This window comes from Salmo trutta, chromosome 29, assembly GCF_901001165.1.
Source record: "Salmo trutta chromosome 29, fSalTru1.1, whole genome shotgun sequence".
NCBI lineage: Eukaryota > Metazoa > Chordata > Actinopteri > Salmoniformes > Salmonidae > Salmo > Salmo trutta.
Genome location: NC_042985.1, coordinates 25686853 through 25710078, shown reverse-complemented (window position 1 = coordinate 25710078; position 23226 = coordinate 25686853). Strand labels below are relative to the sequence as shown.

General features: G+C 45.1%; 1 protein-coding gene across 8 annotated transcripts in view; it reads right to left on the bottom strand.

Annotated features, from left to right (window-relative positions):
• Positions 1-23226, bottom strand: part of LOC115167234 (transcription factor 12) — a 93385-nt gene that overhangs the window by 13452 nt on the left and 56707 nt on the right. For 6 of the 8 annotated variants that reach the window (XM_029721434.1, XM_029721435.1, XM_029721436.1 and 3 more), the window contains exons 7-12: positions 19702-19837; positions 19122-19174; positions 5557-5656; positions 4694-4833; positions 3946-4090; positions 3754-3824 (exon numbers count right to left, since the gene is read on the bottom strand). In XM_029721434.1, the coding sequence (XP_029577294.1) occupies positions 3754-3824; positions 3946-4090; positions 4694-4833; positions 5557-5656; positions 19122-19174; positions 19702-19837 (645 nt within the window). Of the gene's footprint in view, positions 1-3753; positions 3825-3945; positions 4091-4693; positions 4834-5556; positions 5657-10042; positions 10275-19121; positions 19175-19701; positions 19838-23226 lie in introns of those variants that run through there. The other 2 variants (XM_029721440.1, XM_029721441.1) reach the window with 2 other exon arrangements.

The following is a 23226-nucleotide window of genomic DNA, read 5'->3' as shown; positions in this document are numbered from 1 at the left end:
TGCCTAGCCATAGACAGGGAGATATACAAAGGCCAGTATTAATCCCCCAATAGTGAATGAGCGGAGGGGGTTATCCTGAATGAGCTGCACCACCGCACCTCTCCATGCTAGACTACGCCCTGAACTGAGCCCCAGTGAAACTGGAAGAGTAGTATACACTCAGATCGGACCAGTTGAGGTGTCTTGTATGGACTATAAAAAAACAATGTCTCCTCAATGGCAGAAGAGCCCTGTTACCATACCGTAGCATGTACTGACCTTCCACTGTCTTTGTGGGGAATGTAAAGCTTAGGTCAATGAGGTTTTAGGGCGACATGACTATCATGAGAGAGAGCGAGAAAGAGAGAGCGAGAAAGAGAGAGCGAGAAAGAGAGAGCGAGAAAGAGAGAGCGAGAAAGAGAGAGCGAGAAAGAGAGAGCGAGAAAGTGAGAGCGAGAAAGAGAGAGGATGATGTGATTCTGAAGCACACAGATTAAATCTTTAAAACTTTCACAGGGATTTAATTTGTTTAGAGAAATGCTGGATTAAAGCAGGCAACACATCCCTGATTTGTTCCCTTTAAAAGGATAGTTTGTGCCATAATGGAAAGTGTCCCAGTAAACCAGGGTATTAGAGGTTTGATTCCCACTAATTAGCAGAGGCAGTAGATCCAGAAGGATTTCCCTCCAAGTAAACATCACATCCTACTCATAGGAAACCGTTTAACTTCAGTAAACACAATGGAATGCCGTTATTAATAATCTTCTCTTTTAAGCTTGATCACCAAGCTTTTGTGTTTCAATCAACTTTTGAAAATCCAAATGGTTTGGCTATTGCATGTCACTCTGTGTACCAAAATAGATGTTTTTCCCTGTGGGGATTTATACACGCTCTTCTCTATTCTTTTAAATCACATTTCTCAGTCAAAAGCATTTGTCACTGTTCAGTATCTTTACCCTGAGACACTCAATCCTGTTGAGAAGTAATGACCATCAACTGTGATCACAAGTGTATGTCTCAAATCAATGGGACTCAAAACGAATTAGCCAATATCTCTTCTCTTTCCAAAGCGGGCCGTCTATAGCCGTGACTCCTGACCCTGCAATATACAACGGGCCATTCTTCTGGTCCCGGGCTACTTCTGCTGTATTCAAACTGCAACACGACTCATTTTACCAACAACAAATGAGGCTCCGCCTCCTCATCGGTCACGCTCCCCTGGGCAGCTGGGGGCCAATAAGCACGGCCCGTTTAAAAGGCCGGAGAACAAAAGGCCCACAAAGGGTGGCCCGCAGAGTTGAGCCATAGCAGTTAGGAACCCCCATCGCTCCCCCTGGCCTCCCCACCCCCCTCGTCTCACCCCAGCCCAACCGTGTCCATTTCACTGCAGCTTTGTCATGCTAATAGAATTGAGTCTGCGAATACAAAAATACTTAATTTGTGATTATCATACACCTTCACACACACTTTTCTCTTTCGGGTGCGCACCACTAAGCCATAGCACTTCCCAAATTTAAACCCATTACGCTTTTACACATCTTACTTCTCTCACTTTTTACTAGGAATAAAAGCTATGGTCAGTTTCATTTCTCTGAGGTGAGATACACTATACGGACAAAATTATATGGACTCCCCTTCAAATTAGTGGTTTTGGCTATTTCAGCCACACCCATTGCTGACAGGTGTATAAAATCGAGCACACAGCCATGCAATATCCAAAGTCAAACATTGGCAGTAGAATGCCTTTGGGGCGGCAGGTAGCCTAGTGGTTAGAGTGTTGGGCCAGTAACCGAAAGGCTGCTAGATCGAATCCCTGAGCTGACAAGGTAAAAATCTGCCCCTGAACAAGGCAGTTAACCCACTATTCCTAGGCCGTCATTGTAAATAAGAATTTGTTCTTAACTGACTTGCCTAGTTAAATAAAAATAAAATAAATAAAATACTGATGAGCTCAGTGACTTTCAACGTGGCACAGTCATAGGATGCCACCTTTCCAACAAGTCAGTTTGTAAAATGTCAGCCCTGCAAGAACTGCCCCAGTCAACTGTAAGTGCTGTTATTGTGAAGTGAAAATGTCTAGAAGCAACAACGACTCAGCCGCGAAATGCTAGGCCACACAAGCTCACAGAACGGGACCGCTGCGTGCCGAAGCGCGAAGCATGTAAAAATAGTCTGTCCTTGGCTGCAACACTCACTACCGAGTTCCAAATTGTCTCTGGAAGCAACGTCAACACAATAACTGTTCGTCGGGAGCTTCATGAAATGGGTTTCCATGGACGAGCAGCAGCACACAAGCCTAAGATCACCATGCGCAATGCCAAGTGTCGGCTGGAGTGGTGTTAAGCTCACTGCCATTGGACTCTGGTGCAGGGAAACACGTTCTCTGGAGTGATGAATCACGCTTCACTATCTGGCAGTCCAACAGACTAATCTGGGTTTGGCAGATGCTAGGAAAATGCTACCTGCCCCAATGCATAGTGCCAACTGCAAAGTTTGGTGGAGGTAGAATAATGGTCTGTGTCTGTTTTTCATGGTTTGGGCTAGGCCCCTTAGTTCCAGTGAAGGGAAATCTTAATGCTACAGCATACAATGACATACTTGACAATTCTGTGCTTCCAACTTTGTGGCAACAGTTTGGGGAAGGCCCTTTCCTGTTTCAGCATGACAACACCCCCATGCACAAAGCGAGGTCCATACAGAAATGGTTTGTCGAGATTGGTGTGGAAGAACTTAACTGGCCTACACAGAGCCCTGACCTCAACCCCATCGAACACCTTTGGGATGAATTGGAACACCCAACTTCACTAATGCTCTTGTGGCTGAATGGAAGCAAGTCCCCGCAGCAATGTTCCAACATCTAGCGGAAAGCTTTCCCAGAAGAGTGGAGGCTGTTATAGCAGCAAAGGGGGGACCAACTCCATATTAATGCCCATGATTTTGGAATGAGATGTTCAACAAGCAGGTGTCCACATACTTTTGGTCATGTGGTGTATATTAGGCCGGGTTACAGATGAGTTCCGGGAGTTATTAAAATGAGAAATAATCAGTAAGAGGAGGGACAGAAGAGGTCTCTGTGAGGTTCTGTGGCTGTTGAAACCAAGAGGACTCTAACTGGACGGAGGACATATTCATCCTCAGTAGCACAAAGGTTTATGAGTTACTGTGTGTCAAACGTGCAGGGAGACATGGTCGAAAATGGAACAAATACCAAGGCTGGATTATTCAAACTGGTGCGTAATATTTTTTTTTACAATTTCCTTTCTTGTATACTCAGAGATTAAGTCTACAATTATCCAGGCTTAAGCCCAGAAACAACTGCAAACACATCCCTCTGGGCTTATTTAATCAGCATTCACTATAGCACTTAATACCCATCGTGACCACCGAGGTCACTTCCTTTACAGACTGAAGAGGGCCATTAATATAATGCACCATCTCAATTTAACACAAGAATAAAAATATATTTGATATTAAAGTGAGTGGAGAAGTTACTGTAGTCAAGAACACAGGATTCACACCCAGAGAGGGGACCAACCTAGAGGGGATATCCGCAGAGGATTCCTAACCATCCATGTAAGCCTAACGCCTCAATCAAACTGGCATTCAGAGGGAGAGTGCAATTTTAAGTGCTGCATGGATTGTGCCTCCATTTACAAGTAAACCAATAGGGCTTACTCCCAACAACCTCTGTGGATTTGTAACATGGTTTCTATCTAAATCTCTTTTGAGGCTTTCCCATTTCCCCGGAGGAGAACAGGGGTGTGCTGTACTCACCGAAGCCAATGCTTTGCCAAGTGCATCTCCAGTCTGCTGGCTTCCAGTGGCGTTCCCCCGATTTGCAGCAACTACAGAAACAAGGAGAGGACATTTATAACACAGAGCTTAGATTAAAGAAGAGAACATCATTATAGGAATTTATCTCGCCTAATGATATTTAAGAGTAGATCAACCAAATATTTGCCGTACCCATGACCCCGTCGGTGGTGTTGACAGGCGGGGTGTGTGTTGGGTTAACGAATGGTGAAGTGCTGGCGTTGCTGCGGTGGAAGCTGGACATTGGAGGAAGACTGGCATGGATGTCTGTCGGCGACACAGAGTGTGGAGGGTAATTCTGAAAGAGACAAAACACATGTTCATCAGGACAAAGCAATATTGTGTGAGCATACACTTGTTCAGTGGTAAGAATAGCATTGTGCATGGTGAAAAAAATATCACTTGATAAAAGAGAGGTTATATGAATGTGGAGCCCAGACAGACAGAGGCTTTGGTTGGGCAGCAGCTGCAGGCTCCCTGTGAGTCCCAGTGAGACACAGTGGGCAGACAGAGCAGATGAAACACTGATAGAGGGGGTCAGCCGTGTCTTACACAGATACTGCCCAGACAGCAACATCAGATAGAGAGATAGCCAGGCCACAGCTCACACCAACCACTCTCACTACGGGCTCAGCAGAGGAGGGGATGTGCTCTGATAGGGCAGAACAGGACATGGAGGCTGAATACGCATAAGTCACAGTGTTTCCCCTAGCTAGACTTTTTCTGTAGGCAGGGTGGGCAATATTATGGGATGCAATATTGCACACCACAAATATTCAATTGAAACCAATGCAAGCCAAATGTTTTATGAGCATGGGGCAATAGAGCTTAACGGGGAGGGGGTAGACTGTCTAAGAATAGGTAGGGGAAACATTGAGAAATCACTAGCTGGGTTGCTTACCAGGCGGTCATGTGAGTGCATGTTGACGTAATTTCCTGACTGCGGCATGTGAGATGAAGATCCTCCCAGCATTCCTCCATAACTAGGCTGGTTGATCCCATTGGAGGAATTCCACGGATCAGAAGAGTTGTGGGACCCATCTAATGACAACAAACAGAGTTGAGTTGAAATTGATCCGTCTTGAGTTTCATCCCTATTCTTTACAGTATAATGACTCATGTAACAAAAGGATCAACCAATTGAAGAGACATCCTGGATTTGATTCCAGGAGGGAGCAATGACGTTTTAATGGCTTTAGTTTAATAACCAAAGTCAAGTTTACATAAAATGCAATATGCCTGAACTGCCATGAAGCAAACCACAACAGCAAACCACAACACACAGCTTGATTATGAGAGCCCAGAGAGACCTTTCCACAGAGGGCAGTCCCCCTCCTCTCTGCTGAGTTGCTGGATCACACAAGGGGGTTGTTCACTCTCCCAGTCTGGTCTTAGGACTGAAACACAAGCCCTGTCCTGGACACAGCTGAGATAACACTAAGCCTCCCTTGGCTAACAGAAACCAACCCGATCCCTTCAAAGACCAGCGATTCTGACCAGGCTCAGTGAAATACTGTCTACCAGAAGAAAGAAATTGCTAAATCGAGCTGAACATTTGAAACTGTTTAGCAACATCAGAGAGTGACTACAGAGAGACTAACTACGTGTGATGTTAGGATGTTTGTTCAGAAAAATGTTCTCATGGGCCCACTGTCTATCAACAAGCAGGGGAAGACATTGACAGTGCCTCAGATTGAACAAAACCGATAATACTGGCATCTTTAGACTCCATGACAGAGACTGTCTTAAGTCAGAATCACTTACCAAAGAAAGTGCTTGCAAACATACTGCTGGGGGGTTTGGGAGATGAGTAGGAGGGAGAATCTCTGTTGAAGTCTTCTGTGTTGGGAGACGGGGCATACACCTGCCAAAAGAAAACAGACATTATTAACATGAATAACAACAGCAGGTGCACAGGGCAGCCTAGCATTTTGCCCAAGTCATTAACCTCTAAGACGTAGCTTGTGACTGTTCTCTGTATGTGGCAGGAGCATTATGATGATGATTTGGTTGAGTTATTAGGATGATGTTGAAGAGGAACAATTCTAATGCCCCACCACCCTGCCTGGTGGGTTGATCACAATCTAAAGCCAGTGCATTAAGGACGGCTTCATTAACCATCATTAGACGCAAACGAGTATCTTCGCCTAAATGTGTCCCTATTCCTTACACGACTGTCATTTGTAAAGTAGCTTTGTATGTTGAAGCCGGAATCATGTCTACTTTAATGAATGTAGTGAACGAACTGAGCTGTGCCAGTTTAAGAAGCCAGTGGTGTGGCAGCTGGGCTCATTTGGAAGGCTCGTGGAGGGAGGACCGGATTATCAGGGGGTGTTTGCATTTCAGATTGTCTCAGCTCTTAATGGAACTATAATGACACCAGCACACACAAGCGTTCATAAAAACACTGCAAATTGCAGCTCGCCAAAGAAACAGAAATCAAATCAGAAAATCAAATATGGAGCCTATGCTTTTCTTTATTTTGCTACCTGGCTGTGAGCTGGCGAGGGATGGAGGGAGGGGATGAGCGGTGAGGCACAGAGGGCTGTTGTGCAGCTGTGGCTGTGCCAGGTTGGGTGGGAGGATCAAAGGGTCGTGAGGCCAAACATTAGTGATGTGGTCTCTGACTTCATCCACTCCAGATGGAGGGAGAGAGAGCAAGGGAGAGAGAGCTAGTGAACTCACCACGCCACAAAGAGGGCCGGTCCCTCAACCCTAACACTATCACCATGCAGCACAAATCACTACCAGACCTGCCACCCAGCCCCCCCCCCCCCATCCTCTAGTCACCAGCAACATAAATTCCTTTTTTAATGACCTAATGGCATACTCATCTGTTTGTGTGAACAGAGCCCTTCAAGAACTTCAAAGGTTGCTTCCTAATGCAACAAGATGTGTCAGTGGGCTTGGAGAGAATGTTTTGTTGTCCTACTGAAGTATAATCATCTTATTTACGAGACACAACCCCAACAAACTTCATTCGTCATCACTTTACTACGTATGTCAAGAGAAAGACACACACATACTCACTCACACACGTGAATGACATATCAGTCAGTCAGCTTAGCCAACAGTCAGGGCCATGGGGTCTTGCTGAGCAAGCAGTGTGAGTGTGAGCATGTGATTAGCTGTGTGTGTAACTCCAGCACCCTGTGTACATGTCGTTTAGCAGGGAGGGGATCTCTTGGGTCCTCTGGCTCCCACATGTGACCCAGGGTGTGGGGACTCCCGTGGTGATTCCAGGTTAGCCTCACACAGGAGCCCTGGCTTTGTCCCAGTCTGAGCCTCAATGGGCAGCATATGGTGGTGGATGATGCTAATTGTCCTCTTTACACTGGGCTAGCCAGTCAAGGCATTAATAAAACACCCAAACACCGGGGGCCTCATTCCCCTAGCCTCTGGAGGAGAGGGCCCGCCTGGGTTTCCTTTTACTACCACATGAATTAAAGAGACATCACTCAGAGCCCGGGCCGCAGGACCAGCACAGTTGTTGGAGTTTGGGTGTTTAGTTTCTGTATATTTTCCGCATCACGTTTAATTTAAGAATATCTGTAGCCACCATAATCCATAAGCAATCATTAACTCAGGGTTTGTTGCTCATACACTGAGCTTACTCATGTTTGACTTAATATCAACAAGCATGAAATTTCACTGTCAGATTGGAGAGAATGGGGACAGTAGATTCTTGGCAGAGCTTCGTTCTGCAACTCTCTCGTCTCTCATCTGAGAGGGCTGATGAGTCCCTCCACACATCACCAGCCTGCAGCACCCACCTTTGATCTCAACACCACACCAATCAAAACAGCACATGGAAAAAAAACATTAAACTGTCAACATATGGATACACCAAATGACAACGGCGAAAATAACCACTTAAAAATAAATGATCACCGCAACAAAAACTCACAAAAGAGAACAGCTGAGAGCAATGGGCTGCTGGTGTCAACACAGTATCCTGTCTCTGCACGTCACTATGTGGAATCAAACCATGCCCGAGGGCCTTTCTTTTCAAGTCTAAATCTAACACACTTATAGAGGCTAAAAGGCACGCACGCAGCTCCAACACAATGGTCCCCTGCTACACAGCCCCAGAACCACCTTCCTGATGGGGCATGTTGAGTGCTGCAGCCTCTACCAGTCAACCCTTTAACAGAGACATCTCAAGCCTCAAGCTGTTGATGCTTAAAAACTCCAAGATTTAGGTCTCAAGAAACACCATTTTCAAAGACCAACTGCACTCTGATAAATGAGGTGATATCAGGTGTTATATACGTGGGAAGCTGTCAACATTAATTTTAAACTCTGAGGCAAAACTCATACTCCTGATGTTATCTTGTGCTGTAAACAGTTATTCCATATTTCCTGAGATTGGAAGAAAAACAGTCATTTACTGGATCCCTCCTTGGTACAGTCCTCAGTGCACTTGAGGGATATTAGACAGGAAAGGCCACACCTTAGATAAACACTCCACCCACCAAATCCTCCCAAATGTCTGAATTCTCTAAAGCTTGGGCTACTCATTTTCTATGGAACTGGAGGAAACAACGGAAATAGAAAACAATACGCCAAAAAACACAGAAATCAAAGACTTTAAGGCTCTTGCCATAAAAACAATAATCACTCTCAAAACTCCAACAAGTAAATGTGAGTTTTGTTGATGCTCACAGTAAACACTATTTATCTCTCCGAAGAAGAAGAGAAGATAAAGAGCTTGGTATTGGTTGGTTATTGATGGACTGAATTGGATCATAAAGTTGACCCATGCTGCCCACACGTTCCCAATCTTCTCCCTCTGCCGGCCTGAAAGACATTCCTGGTAATACTTCATATAAAAAGATCAAAGCGATCTGTGGTGCTGTAGGAACAAAGGGCATTGTCCTAATGGGGTATGAGGAGGGCTAAAACACATGCCTGAACATGTTGACCTCATAAAAGTGAATCTCACAATGGTATAGAAATGTTCAACTTCCTGGTTTCTTTAAATCAGAGAATGAGGTCCAATGAGGCCTTGACTCTGAATGGTGGAGTTATCTTTCTGGATGGAGCTGAGTGGGAGTTTCAGTGTTTTTGCTCTCTGGAGAGAAGCTGGGAAACAGGAAGAGACTTTTCTCTGCTCATCTCTTATTCAGCAGCAGTGCCAGTGAGACTTTTACACCTGTGACACAATTACTGCAAGCATCTGAGGAAACTCAATTTAGCTCAGAGGCAGGTAAACCGAAACACAAACGCACGCAACCACACACACGCAAACTACACACTCTCCCACATACACACACATAAAATAAAGTTTTTGCAGGAACACAGAAATCAAAGAGTTTTTTACTGAGCAATCCAGGAATCACATTAGGTTCCCTGTAGAGTCCAGAATGCCGATGTGATTAAAAACAGATGGAATAACAGCAACGCGGGTGCTAGGAGCTCAATCTACAAACAGGAAAGTCTAACCTTAACAGGCAGCCTCTTTTCCTTAATCATTCCCAGACTTCCACATGTTATTATTTCAACCCAGTCTCAGTGCTGAACCAACCAGCCAGTAAAAATAAATTCACAGCAAAAAAAAACTATTTTCAGTCTGTCTACGAACAGAGGTGAGAGAAAAAAACATGGTGTTTTACTTCTTTCAACCACACACATCCACATAGAGTTTTGTTCCTACTTATATACAATTGACGTGCCTTGCTTATATTCTGCTTTATCTCTAATAGAGAAGTCTGTGCTGAAATTAAGTTTAAGTTTTGACATACATGGTTAGCTAAAAAAAAATAAAAAAGAAGTGAACCATCTAACAGATTCAGACTATAACATTTCTGGAACATATTGAGAAAGAAATGAAGTAAGTCCTCTATTTGAACTGCAAAGAAAAACAAATGGTACTGTCACACAGCTGTAACTGAGGCAACGGAAAAATCAGTCCACAGAGGAAAGAGGGAAAAGGAGAGAGAGAGAGGGAAAAGAACAGAGAGAGACACAGAGAGAGACACAGAGAGAGACACAGAGAGAGACACAGAGAGAGACACAGAGAGACACACAGAGAGACACACAGAGAGACACACAGAGAGACACACAGAGAGAGAGGGGCAGGGAGAAAAGGCGAGAGAGAGTAAAGCAGAGAGGAGTGATATACTCTAGAGCCGAGAAACATGCTGTGCAGCCGGACAACCCAATATTCTGCAACTCCATACCCGAGGGCCAATTACAAACGTGGACACACACACACACTCTCTCTCTCTTTCTCCCAGACAGAACTCACCGATTTTCCGTTGTAGTAATACATTAAGGAGTTGCTGCCCATTCCAGGGACAGGGTAGGCGCAATACATGATAGCTTCGGCTATTATACTGATGACTGGAGCAAGTGTACTGTTTCAGAGCACGGCAGCAGCAGCACACAAGCCTTCTCCCTAGACATACATCGAACCCGTTAAAAAGGGACTAATTCTTTCAGTCCTGGGCTGGCCCTTCACACATGGATCTACTCAGAGGAAACTTATGCAAAACAGGGCTGAACCATTCGCCACAGCGTTAGGGGGGTGGTAGAGAGAAGGGGAGGGGCTGATATGGTTCTTCCCCCTAAGCCTCATAAGTGCTGAGGCAAAGAGGAAAGCAGATCGGGGGAGGGTAGGCGAATGGGGAGGGGGGTTAAAAAAGTTAAAGCGAGGAGGTGGGACAGAAAACAAATGTGTGAGTTGATTTAGAAAGAGGAGAAAAAAATTATAACTCCCAAAAATAAACATTTAGATTTTCTGCAGGGGAGATTGAACTAAAACTATTTAGCTTTGGGCACGATATCATTAATTTACGTTATTCAAAAGCAAACAAATTACTGAGTAAATAACTGCAATAAACATGCTCTCCCACACAGGTTTTAATCCTAAACAGGCTAATCTGTTGTTTTTTGTAATAACTGAATGAGTTCGCTAGCGGTAAGGTAAAATGAAGGGATAGGGTTTCTACACAACCATCTGGACAGGAGCTCAACCTGTTCCCACACTCAACGTTACACCAATTAACAACCAATATGGGAACGTGGACTCTTAACAAGGAAAGGAAAATAGGAAGGGAAAATAAGATTTCTTAGGTAGAATACCCAGAGTCATAAAAACAGACAGGGAGAAGGAGAAAGAAACGTTTAGAATGTTCTAGAACATCTTAGTGAGAATGTTAATGTATACTGTGTGCTTCCATAACAATTACACTTTCCCTATTGTCAGAATGAACCCCCTTGTCACGACGGTGACTGTAAACAGAGAGAGTTGTTAAACACACACCACAGCTGCAGAGGGGCCGGGCCATGACGTCAGACAGGCAACAGAACTGTGATGCTCCATTTCCTAAACCCCCGGGGGCCTCAAGCTCAGACGTACACCACAGGCCAGGGGGAAGCAGAGGGGTACAACCAAAACAGCCACAGCCATTTCATTTCACTGTCTGCCACTCTCAGACCGCTCTGCTGTTCCATGTCAGCCTCCATTGAAGGAGGAGAAAGAGGAGAGGTGGAGAAAGGGAAGAGGAGGAAGAGCGAGGCGAGAGGAGAGGACCGACCCGTGTGCCATACAGAGCCTTTAAAGCCCACTCCATCCAGCCTCCCTGGAGCCTTTCATGTCTGCCAGTGGAAGCTTCCTGGACTAAACACAGTCCTGTGCACTCATTGAGAGCATTATTGTTATAGAAAGATGAAAGACTCCTTTCCCAAAGAAAACGAGGCTTTATTATGTTTTTCCTTCAGTACTATTATTATGTATTCCTCTTTCTTCTCTGAGATTCTTTTAAACTCTTCCAAGGCACTGGGGTCTACATGCTGGTACCACTTTATATCTGGACCCGTTTCAAGTTGATGCTTTAAGGAAAATGTGCGTTTGAAGGGTCCAAAAACGGGTCCAGACACAGAAGGCCATGCTGAGAAAAAAAACACATGAAAGCTCAAAGAGAATGAGTAAAGAGAGATGGACTCAACATTGATAAAAGCAGGCATCTTACTACTACTCACAAACACAGCATACAACATGTAGCTGCAAACACAGGGTGTCACGCTGGCATGAAGAGATTCGGGAGACAGGCGCAGGAATGCGTAATAGTTTTTTTTATTCAGCCCAAATTACGGCGTGCAGTGTAAAGGCACGGGGACGAAGACCAAACAAACACGTAACAAAACACAGGGTTGAGACCCAAACAAAAGAGCGAGGAGTACCTCGAATAAATACACACACGAACAATGATTAACACACGGGACGAGACCCGTAATCATCTGCGCAGTCCACAAGGGCACGAAAGCCCAAAACACACAGCACAGGTACTCACACGCACCAACGGACATTGTAACAATAATGGACAGCACCATGGTGAACAAAGGGCACATATATACAAATACAATCAGTGGGAATAGGGGCCAGGTATGCTCAATGAATGTTCCAGAGGGATCTGTGACACAGGTACACTTTGGGATCATTTACATTTGTCTAACAGACAAACAGATATTAGCTGTATTACTGAGAAGACGCCCCATGTTGTCATACTTCATTTCCTGAGCTTCTGAACCATGTCAGATCTCATCCTAAACCCTAATCTTCTTAAGACAGAGCCAGGACCAATCACTTCAACATTGAACCTGGGCCCGGGCCCGGCCCAGCCCCTGACCCATCAGGCACCAAGAAACAGGACCAGTCTGCATCTGTGTCAAAGTGGGCCAAGTGTTACCTCACTGGCAGCCACCCAGCCATGCACCTGTCCACACAACTCCCCCCTCTAATCACATTTGAGCCACTGGCCATGCTTTTTCCCCTGGGATTTGTTTGGGTGTTAAAAAAGATCCACTGCAAATCCACCCACTGAGGTCACCTCCATCTCACGCATGGATTTAGCCATGATGTCATAAGACTGGATGGGGGGGGATTGTTTCCTGTAAGAAGCTCTGGTTTTTATTTGGGGGGGCGGGGGTGCTGAGGGGGGTTCTTAATCTGCCCAAAACCCCACAAGAAGTTTATAACACAAAGCTTTGCCTTGACTTAATTACACATTCATTACACGTTAACTCCAATGATTTACGACTGCATAAACCAGCACAGAACAGGCATTTTCTCATCTGTAGGCTGTTCCAGAGCAGGCATACAGTGCAGTGCTACTGGCTCTGCTTCAGTTTGAGATGTTAGAGTATCTCTAACTGCTCTAAACGACAGACACGTTTCCTCCTCTTCCATCTCCCCCTGACCATATTTCCCTAACGCTTTGCATGTGTGTATGAAGCAGAAAGGTGCTTTACGGTTATTTATAAAGCACTCATTCTGTGTGACTGAGTCAACATACACTTCCTCTAGTGCTACTTCTGCCAGACATACGTACATGTAACTATGGTAATCCTGGCTGAGCCACTCCTGGCCTGGCTGACTGATTGACCTGACATAGGGGACACACACACACACACACACACACACACACACACACAGACACAGACACACACACACACACACACACACACACACACACACACACACACACACTACCCTCCCCAGAGTTAACATGGATCTCCAGCCCATAGACATGCCTCATATGATCTTTTTCAGTACATCCCTATACTTCTGTGAGTTCATTCAACACAGACCCTCGCTCTCTCCCATCCAAATATGATCTGAACCACATTCCCTCCGAACCACAAAATAACACTCCACCCAACTCCCTTTCATCAACTCTGCCCTTTGTCATCTAAATCCTCCGACATACAAACCTCCGTCCCCCATACAACTGTTCATAAAGTTATTTAGTGATAGGACACTGCTCTAGCTCCATAGCAACATCACATTGAATTCCTTCCTTGTCTCTGTTTGTTCTAAGTCATCAAAAATGATTCTGGAACCAATGAATTGTATTAATATAAAGGGTGTCACGACAACAGCAATGTGTACTACACAAACACAGAGATCCAATACGCATGAATAAAGCTGCTGGATGGAAGGAGGCTATCTCTGAGCCGCGACATTAAGACTGAGCCTCTCTATCCAGTTCAGCCTAGTACAGTAGGTCAGTGTTCTTGCCAGTGTCCTCTAGTCTTTCACTGGTCCAATGCACAACCAGGCACCCAAGAAGAACCAATCCAATCAAAGCGCCCTGACATGGCTCTGACTTACACACTGAGGAAACCCTCCACTGCTGATGCTCTCTTACACCAGAGGGTATACTACAAAGCAGGATCAATGAGTTAGCTAACTTTGATAAACAACTAGGAATAACTATAGATTTTCTGGTTCATTAAGAAGGCTAAACTTAGATATGCGTTTTTGGTTGTTGAGCCAATTAGACCATGCTCATTTCAAGCTTATCTTTCAACAAAAAAATGACAAGTTAGCTGGCTAACTCATTGATCCTGCTTTGTAATATACCCCACTGGCCACTCTGGTGTGGTTTAGAGTTAAACCTCCAACTAACACACTCTATTAACCTAATCACTAGTGATTGTTGACAGAGCACCGTGCCAAGCCTGCCAGGCAGCAGTCTAAAACCAAGGCCTGCATTAACGTGGTGCACTCACGCAGCCAGGCCCTATATTAATCATTTACTACAGGCCGAAATGTGAGTAATGACTTTAATGTGTGCATTCATTTCTGCTTCATGTTCTTTTAACTCTGTTTCTCTCCTTGTAGATGAAAGCAGCCGGGACCTCTGGAGTTGTTGGCCTTCTCCTTTATCTCCGCCTCTCATGTCATTGGTAAATCTGAGCAACCCAAAGACGGATAAACACACCCAGGCAAGGCCCCAGGGAGGGAGGGGGTGAGGATCTCTGTTCAGGATCACCCCAGGCAAACGAGGGGCATCTATCTAATCAGCCATCTGATAAGCTCATCTCCATAGGGTCTTCAGACTGGGGTCAGAGCAGAGCAGCAGAGCCTGGCACACTGCCCCCTGGTGGTCTGACTCTGACCTGTTGACCTGATAGGACAGGGGCAGGGTGTTGAGATAATGGGCATCATGCCAACCCAGAGATGGATGGGAGCTGCTCTGTAGCCAGGAGGCAGAGGTAGACAGAAAGACAGTCCTGTTCTGTTTAGTACTATAAATATTCTAGAATTGATTTTAGAAAATGAAATGGACCATGTCAACCCACATTCAATGCACCATAGAAAGACTTGTCAGCCATGTCACAATGACCATACTCTTAAAATCTTTCTTGAATTAAAAAAGAGAGAAATTAAAATAAATGCTTAATGCAAAAAAAAAAAATGATACAAGAATGTCGAGGTACAGTGCATGACGAATGTTGTCTGGTAAGTCATCTGATGCTGTGAAACAGCCAGACAACAAGGAAATCCAGATCACTTGAGACGATACAACTGTGCCTTCATGAAAGTGCCACATCAAACAGTGATTGTTTGGCTGTATTTGCAGAAGGCTTTGCTGACGCATTTCATCCAAAGGCACGTCTACTCACAAGAGCTGCCCTCTGCAATGTCCTGACCTGCCCTGGTTCAAAGAGAACCCAAAATGAGCTTTGCTTCCTGCACCATCCTGCTCCGCCTGCAGATGGCTGTCTAGTCAAAATCCATGTAGCTGCATCGATGAAAGGGGGCTGTAGTCTCTCGGAGTTCAGCTAAACACACACACAAATGAGATAACCTCTGTGTGTCATTCACCCAAACACTGCGAGGCAAAATCCTGGGTCTTAGTCTCAGAGCCCGGAGCAGAGCAGACCTCCTGTCTTCTAGTCCCTGTTTCCCTGTTAAGTGAAAGTCTCTCAGAAACAAGGGTGTCTGAGTGATATGTCAAAAGTAAATGACAATCTTTTTTGTCATTCACAGCCAGGGTTCTCGCTAGCAAAAGTCCCTGAAGGGAGTTGATTCTGCCTCCCACCTCCTCCCTCTCCCGCCACTTTCTTTCTTTCCCTCCTCCAGACTAGCATCACCACAGCCAAGGAGGAAGTGTCACATCAAGCCGTTGTGCCAGTGACAAGGGCGCGTAAAAAAAGCCTGGCTATTTACACACACACCAGCAATGCCCTCCCAGCTACACATGAATATCCTACAAGATACAGCTTTTCCCCACGAGCCACAGAGCTGCCGCCGCGGCGTCTCTCCTCTGTCCCCCTGTCAGACGAACCCTTAATGCAGGTGCCCGTACAGCTGCCCGTCAGCAACCCTGCTCCGCAGCATGCTGTCCCTCCAATGATAACCCGTTATGTCTTCACTCAGAGCGATGCTCAGTTTACAAAGTGATACATCTAGCTATGACCACAGACAGCCCACTTTATCATGAAGTAAGCCTTCCAAGACTTAAGACTGATACAGTCAACCTCTGATCATCTGCAATGGCTAACGACCTTGTGTTTGTGTTCATTGTACTGAATTTATGTTCTACATTTAATATAAATATCAGAAGCAATAAATAATGTGTTTGAATTGGGACTAGTGGACTCCAGTGCACATATACACTATATGAGGGTTCCTCAATATACAACATGCTTTGAAATGATTATGTTTTAGTCAAATATCTGTTTGGGCTTCTTGTGGTCCATTTACAGTCCACATATTATTTGTAATTAAGTTCCGGCCCCCTGACCAACGTCTGAATCTAGTTGATGATCCCTGTACTACATCATGTTTGTGCCACATTGCTCACTTTATTTGTATTTTACTATGTACACAGTTTATCTATTGATCTACTGTTCAGAGGGAAATGGTGCTTATCAGGCTGATAAAGTTGGTGACACACCTACATATGTAGGATCTTCCTTTGAGCCAGAATAATACAATAATAATCCTGCAGCAACAGAAAATGTGAATTATTATGTGGATAAAAATGTATGAAACTGTTTTGTAGGGGTTGTTACATTTTTCATTAGGGCAAATCAAGTCTGACTTTTTAAAGTGGAATTTACAAACTTTAGACTTCTTAAACATTGACTTTAAACACTACAAGTTTTCATTTCCTGCTGTGCAGGAAAATTCTCAGTAACAAAAGAGTAAGCAATTGTAGATCCTACATCTGTACAGTAGCTCCTGTCCCCTAAAAGGAGCATGTACGTAAAACGAACTGGAAAAGTGGGTTCAGGAAAAAGTGTATATATGAGATGAGATTTGGGTATAAACATGTGAATGTTTGCAATCAGCAGCTGGCTGGCTCTCCCTGATGGCCTCCACATCCTGGTATATACTGCAGGGGAACAACCTAAATGCACAGAGGATGTGCTCCCATAAATATTATGATTGCAATATAAATCCTACATATACACACACATCATATATACACACATCAGCCGCTCATTAAAAACACACCACTCTTCAAATCTAAACCCCCTCAACCATTTTTAGGTGAGGATGAAAAAAGAAAATTGTTTGAAATAAAAGAGAATTCCCAGTAGGGGAAATAATGATATGAAGCATTGTGTTCACTTTGTTTATCAAGCAGCTCTTCAGGCCTCTGGTGAAGCCTGGGTGCTTACACAAGCAAAAGCCTTTCAGCAGCATCTGCAGCCAGCTGCATTTCTGCATTACAGGTACACTGCAGGCTCCTCACCCGCCACGGCACAGCACAGCTGCCCCTGGCAACCCTGCTCCAGGTGCGCCTGTGCCCTCGACACCCCTAAACTCCACCACCTCTGTCTGCCGCCCACACCAGCCTAGGTCCCTGCAGATAAACCCTGTACACACACACACACACACACACACACACACACACACACACACACACACACACACACACACACACACACACACACACACACACACACACACACACACACACACACACACACACACACCTCCTATCAGCCAGTATATAACCTCTAAACACCTATAACCAGTTGCAAGACAAGCTATGGCAGCTCATGTCCCCTCCACCTCCTTGCCCAACACCTCCCACCAGGCCCATACAACACCTCCTAAAAGCCTCCAGACCAGCCCTCCATCACCACCTACTCAACCTCCATCCCCACACAACACCCATACCACAGGCTCTCTCTCTTTACCTTTCCCTGCAACCAGAGGAAGTAAGAGAAAAACAGCCCCTTTTTCCCTGTTAAAGTCTTGGCTCTGTTTTGGGATCAGAGACTAACTCCTCCAAGATCCAGGCCTCGTCTTCTCCACACAGAGTGACAGAAGAAGAAGCTGCATTAGCTCCTCTGCTTATTCCACTCAGGATTGTACTGCTTTGATTCTACTGTTATGAGTCACATAGTGCACCTGCGCCCATGTGTTAAGCAGTGACAAATAGAAGCCCTGCGCCCATTTACACAACAAAGAGATGTACCCCGCAAGGCAACCAATCTTTCTCTGCCTCCCTCCCTGTCTCCTGGCACCACCCCCCCATATCCCCTTCACCTACTTCAGGAGGGGAGAGGCAGCGTGCGTTTCCCACTCCGCTGCTTTCCTCCCTCTGTTCCTGACAAACTAGTATTCAAACACAAATTCAGAGAAAAAAACATCTCTTTTATGTCCTGTGTCTTGTTCCATATTTGATTTCAGAGGAACAGCGGTGGAGCTAGCGATTATCACAACTCCCAAAAGCAAATCCAGTCCCTGAGCCACCCTCATCAAAGCCCCCTTCTTGTTCTCTGGGGATGAAGCCTTCAGCACAAAAGTAAAGAGGGATCTCTGCTAAAACCAGTTGCTTTTTTTTTTATTAAAAGCATCGGCCGGTACCAGTGGCTGGGAAGTTAAGGCAAGGCTTAATCGCCCGCTTTGAGAATCCACCAGGATTTTCACAATGAACATCTGACTTAGTGATTTATGCATATTAATGAGGCCCGGCCCAGGCGGAGGCAAGCTGAGCTCCACACTTCCTCTGCATTCTAATGTCTTCTGTTCCACCGGGATTATTACCCATGGAAATGTCTCTGATTCTGCACTATTAATCGCTGTCTGTCCTCCTGTTTGCCTACATAATGACTAATTAAACATCAAAAGAGCAGCGCCGGGGATCCGCTCTGACAGCTCTGTACCCCGCGCCCCGCATAGCCCCGCGTCCCAGGAGAGGAGCTGAGGAGACCACGCTGTGACAGGACAGACCCCAAAATCAATCACCCCGATGTACACACACACACGCACACACACACACACACACACACACACGCACGCACACACACACGCACACACACACGCCAAGGCAGGGCTATGGGCTCCCTTACACATCAACCAGGTACCACCGGTGCCACTGCAGAGGACGTCTTTGAATAGTCAAGGAAAACAAGTAAAATCCCAGAAAGGTTTGTGTGACATTGATGTCAACAGCTCTTTGTCTGTCATTGTGTGTGTATGTGTGTGTTTGTTTGTGTGTGTTTGGTTAAGCTCACTGAGAGATCTATTTATATATGAGAGGCATGGCAGGCAGATGAAATGATCTTCCACTCACAGATGAAGGCAGACCAGGAGGGACCTTGCGAACTTTCTTTGTTTGTAGAGGATCTGTGAAAAGATAAAACAGGATTGAGGCAATAGAATGGGCCTTTGTGGGATGTAAACAACACAACACTCACTGGCATAAAGAGGGGAACGAAGAAGATGCCATCCCTGGACTAACATTCTTTCTTGCACACAATCAAGTCAAATCAAATACAATTTGTCATGTATGTCAAAACAATTTGTGCGTGTTGTGCAATCGATTGTAATCATCAGGATAATCATTATTAGCGTTAAAATAGGAGTTTAAATGGCTAAGCAAAAGTCCTTAATCCATTAAAAACACAGGGACTCTTGCAGGCTTGTTCATGGAGTTAGTGAAAACAGATCAATGGTCTCTTACAAACAATGTCACATCCAGTAAAACAAGTACTCTGGCTTCGTCTTTGATACATCGTTTGGTCAGCTTGAGGTTTAGAAGTGTGTCAGCACATACTGCTCTAAACATGATACTAGACTATAATGCCATTGTCAGGGACTTGATAACTTGCCCTGCTCTGTATCTCTATAGGTATGGGTTAATTGGCACTGACCAATGGGAGTAGGTTCCGGTAGGGGGCGTCTTCTGGGGTTGGCCCCGGTGAAGGGAGGGTAGAAGGGAGGGGCCGTTTTCCCTGATGTGGTCACAGGCCCAGGACTTACCAGACCAATGTCCGGCCGCAGATTGGCCTGGAGGAGACAACAGTGAAACAACAGATAAGTGGAGAACAGCAGTGTGAAACTAGTGTGTGTGTGTGTGTGTGTGAGAGAGAGAGATGAGGGACGAGGTATTCATACAGTCAGGGGGTGATCTTATGTACTGTCAAATATTATCAGTGAGACACTTGGCCATGAATCAGCCATTCCCCTAATGATCTATTAAATAGCATGAATCAATCCATTGAACAGCTTTATGGAGATGTGCTCCAGTGGGAATAAGGGACCACTGTGTGTTACACTACCATAATTCACTAACAACCTGCCCTCAGACAAAATACATTTCTCTTTAACGGTGAAGACAGTAAATACCTATTTTCACAGCAGCAGATGAGCGCAGACACCTCAATTAATGCATGTCCACTTAGTAGTAAAATAGTTATTTTTCAAAATGTCATAGATATGTTAATGAATGCTTAATGTGGAACTGACAAAAGGTATAATGTTCGTTTGAAAACATTCTGAAAAAATGGTACTGTTCTATAATGCTGGTAAATGGTGCTTTGTTATGGAGCATCAGCATAAGAAATCTAATCACAAGATACACATTTCAGTTACTATTTTTTATACACAGTCATTTTTGTACTCCTGTGTGCACCACTGTTAGCAGCTCTACTGAACTCCAAGGAGAAATCCATCCAATCAGTCTGACCTAGTGATTTCCCTCTCCTCCAGCCTGCAGTGGAACGGTATTGATCAGCAGCGATCACGGCCTGAGGGCATCTTCAGATACAACCAGGGACATGTCCTGACTTGCAGGAGCAGCTCTTTGAAGGGAGAGGGCGCAGGGAGGTGCAGGGGGTGAGAGGAGGTGCAGGGGGTGAGAGGAGGGCAGCTCAAGGCTCATTAAACCATCTGTCTGATCCCAGGATCTGTGGGCTCCACCGAAAACCACGCTGGCTTAACTGGACAAAACGTCCGTCCCAGAGACCTGGGAGTCACCAGGCCACCAGCCTGCTGGACCTGTGTCTGATCTCAGGGACACGTATCCAATTAGTGGAGGAGAGCCGAGATGACACAAAGCTGTCCCAAAACCTGCCTCTGATCTGACAGGCCCAGATTAGTGGGCTGGAGTCCTGAGTCCTCAGCACCCTCCTCTCATGTTTACTATGTCATGTGACTGAGTTGAGGCAGCCTCTGGAAGGTTCCAGCAGCCTCCAGGCTCCGCCAGTATCCACTCCACTCCAGTGACCACTGTGTCCCTAGCAAACAGACCAATTATGGGCGTGGACCAATTAGTCTAATTTGCTGCGGACCGTAAGTGGAGAAGGAGGGAGGGTCGAGGTGAGTGAGGATTCCTCAGAGAGAGCTGCTCTGGAGACTGGAACACTCGTGTGCTCCCAGGAAACACTACAGTAGTTCCTAGCCACCGTGCTTCTACACCTGCATTGCTTGCTGTTTGGGGTTTTAGGCTGGGTTTCTGTACAGCACTTTGTGTCATCAGCTGATGTAAGAAGGGCTTTATAAATAAAGTCGGAAGTTTACATGCACTTAAGTTGGAGTCATTAAAATTCGTTTTTCAACCACTCCACAAATGTCTTGTTAACAAACTATAGTTCTGGCAAGTCGGTTAGGACATCTACTTTGTGCATGACACAAGTCATCTTTCCAACAATTGTTTACAGACAGATTATTTCGCTTATAATTCACTGTATCACAATTCCAGTGGGTCAGAAGTTTACATACACTAAGTTGACTGTGCTTTTAAACAACTTGGAAAATTCCAGAAAATGATGTAATGGCTAGAAGCTTCTGATAGGCTAATTGACATCATTTGAGTCAATTTGAGGAGTACCCGTTGATGTATTTCAAGGGCTACCTTCAAACTCAGTGCCCCTTTGCTTGACATCATGGGAAAATCAAAAGAAATCAGCCAAGACCTCAGAAATAAAATTGTAGACCTCCACAAGTCTGGTTCATCCTTGGGAGCAATTTCCAAACGACTGAAGGTACCACGTTCATCTGTACAAACAATAGTATGCAAGTATAAACACCATGGGACCACGCAGCCGTCATACCGCTCAGGAAGGAAACGTGTTCTGTCTCCTAGAGATGAACGTACTTTGGTGTGAAAAGTGCAAAGCAATCCCAGAACAGCAAAGGACTTTGTGAAGATGCTGGAGGAAACAGGTACAAAAGTATCTACATCCACAGTAAAACGAGTCCTATATCGACATAACCTGAAAGGCCGCTCAGCAAGGAAGACGCCACTGCTCCAAAACCGCCATAAAAAAGCCAGACTACGGTTTGCAACTGTACATGGGGACAAAGATCATACTTTTTGGAGAAATGTCCTCTGGTCTGATGAAACGAAAATAGAATTGTTTGGCCATAATGACCATCGTTATGTTTGGAGGAAAAAGGGGGAGGCTTGCAAGCCGAAGAACACCATCCAAACCGATAAGCTGTCACGTCCTGGCCAGTATAAGGGTTAATTGTTATTGTAGTTTGGCCAGGACGTGGCAGAGGGTATTTGTTTTATGTGGTTCAGGGTGGTGCTTTTCTAGAAGGGCATTTGATTTAAGTATTCCGGGGTTTTTGGGCACTGGTTGATTTTCATGTTTTCTATGTTTAGTCTAGTGTGTCTGTTTCTATGTTTGGTTAATTGGGGTTGGGACTCTCAGTTGAAGGCAGGTGTTGTCTATTTGCCTTTGATTGAAAGTCCCATATATTAGGGTGTGTTTGTTATTTGTGGGAGATTGTTCCGTGTATAGCGTCAAGCCTTACAGGACTGTTTATTGTCGGTGTGTTTCTTTTTGTATACGTGTTTATTTTGGGTTTGCCTTCTTTCCATATAATAAAGAAGATGAGTATACACATACCTGCGGCATTTTGGTCTCATCACTACGACAACCGTGACATAAGCACACCATAACAACCGCGAAGCACGGGGTGGCAGCATCATGTTGTGGGGGTGCTTTGCTGCAGGAGGGACTGGTGCACTTCACAAAATAGATGGCATCATGAGAAAGGAAAATTATGTGGATATATTGAAGCAACATCTCAAGACATCAGTCAGGAAGTTAAAGCTTGGTCACAAATGGGTCTTCCAAATGGACATTGACCCCAAGTATACTTCCAAAGTTGTGGACAAATGGCTTAAGGACAACAAAGGCAAGGTATTGGAGTGGCCATCACAAAGCCCTGACCTCAATCCGTAGGCAAGGAGGCCTACAAACCTGACTCAGTTATACCAGCTCGGTCAGGAGGAATGGGCCAAAATTCACCCAACTTATTGTGGGAAGCTTGTGGAAGGCTACTTGAAACGTTTGACCCAAGTTAAACAATTTAAAGGCAACGCTACCAAATACTAATTGAGTGTATGTAAACTTCTGACCCACTGGGAATGTGATGAAAGAAAT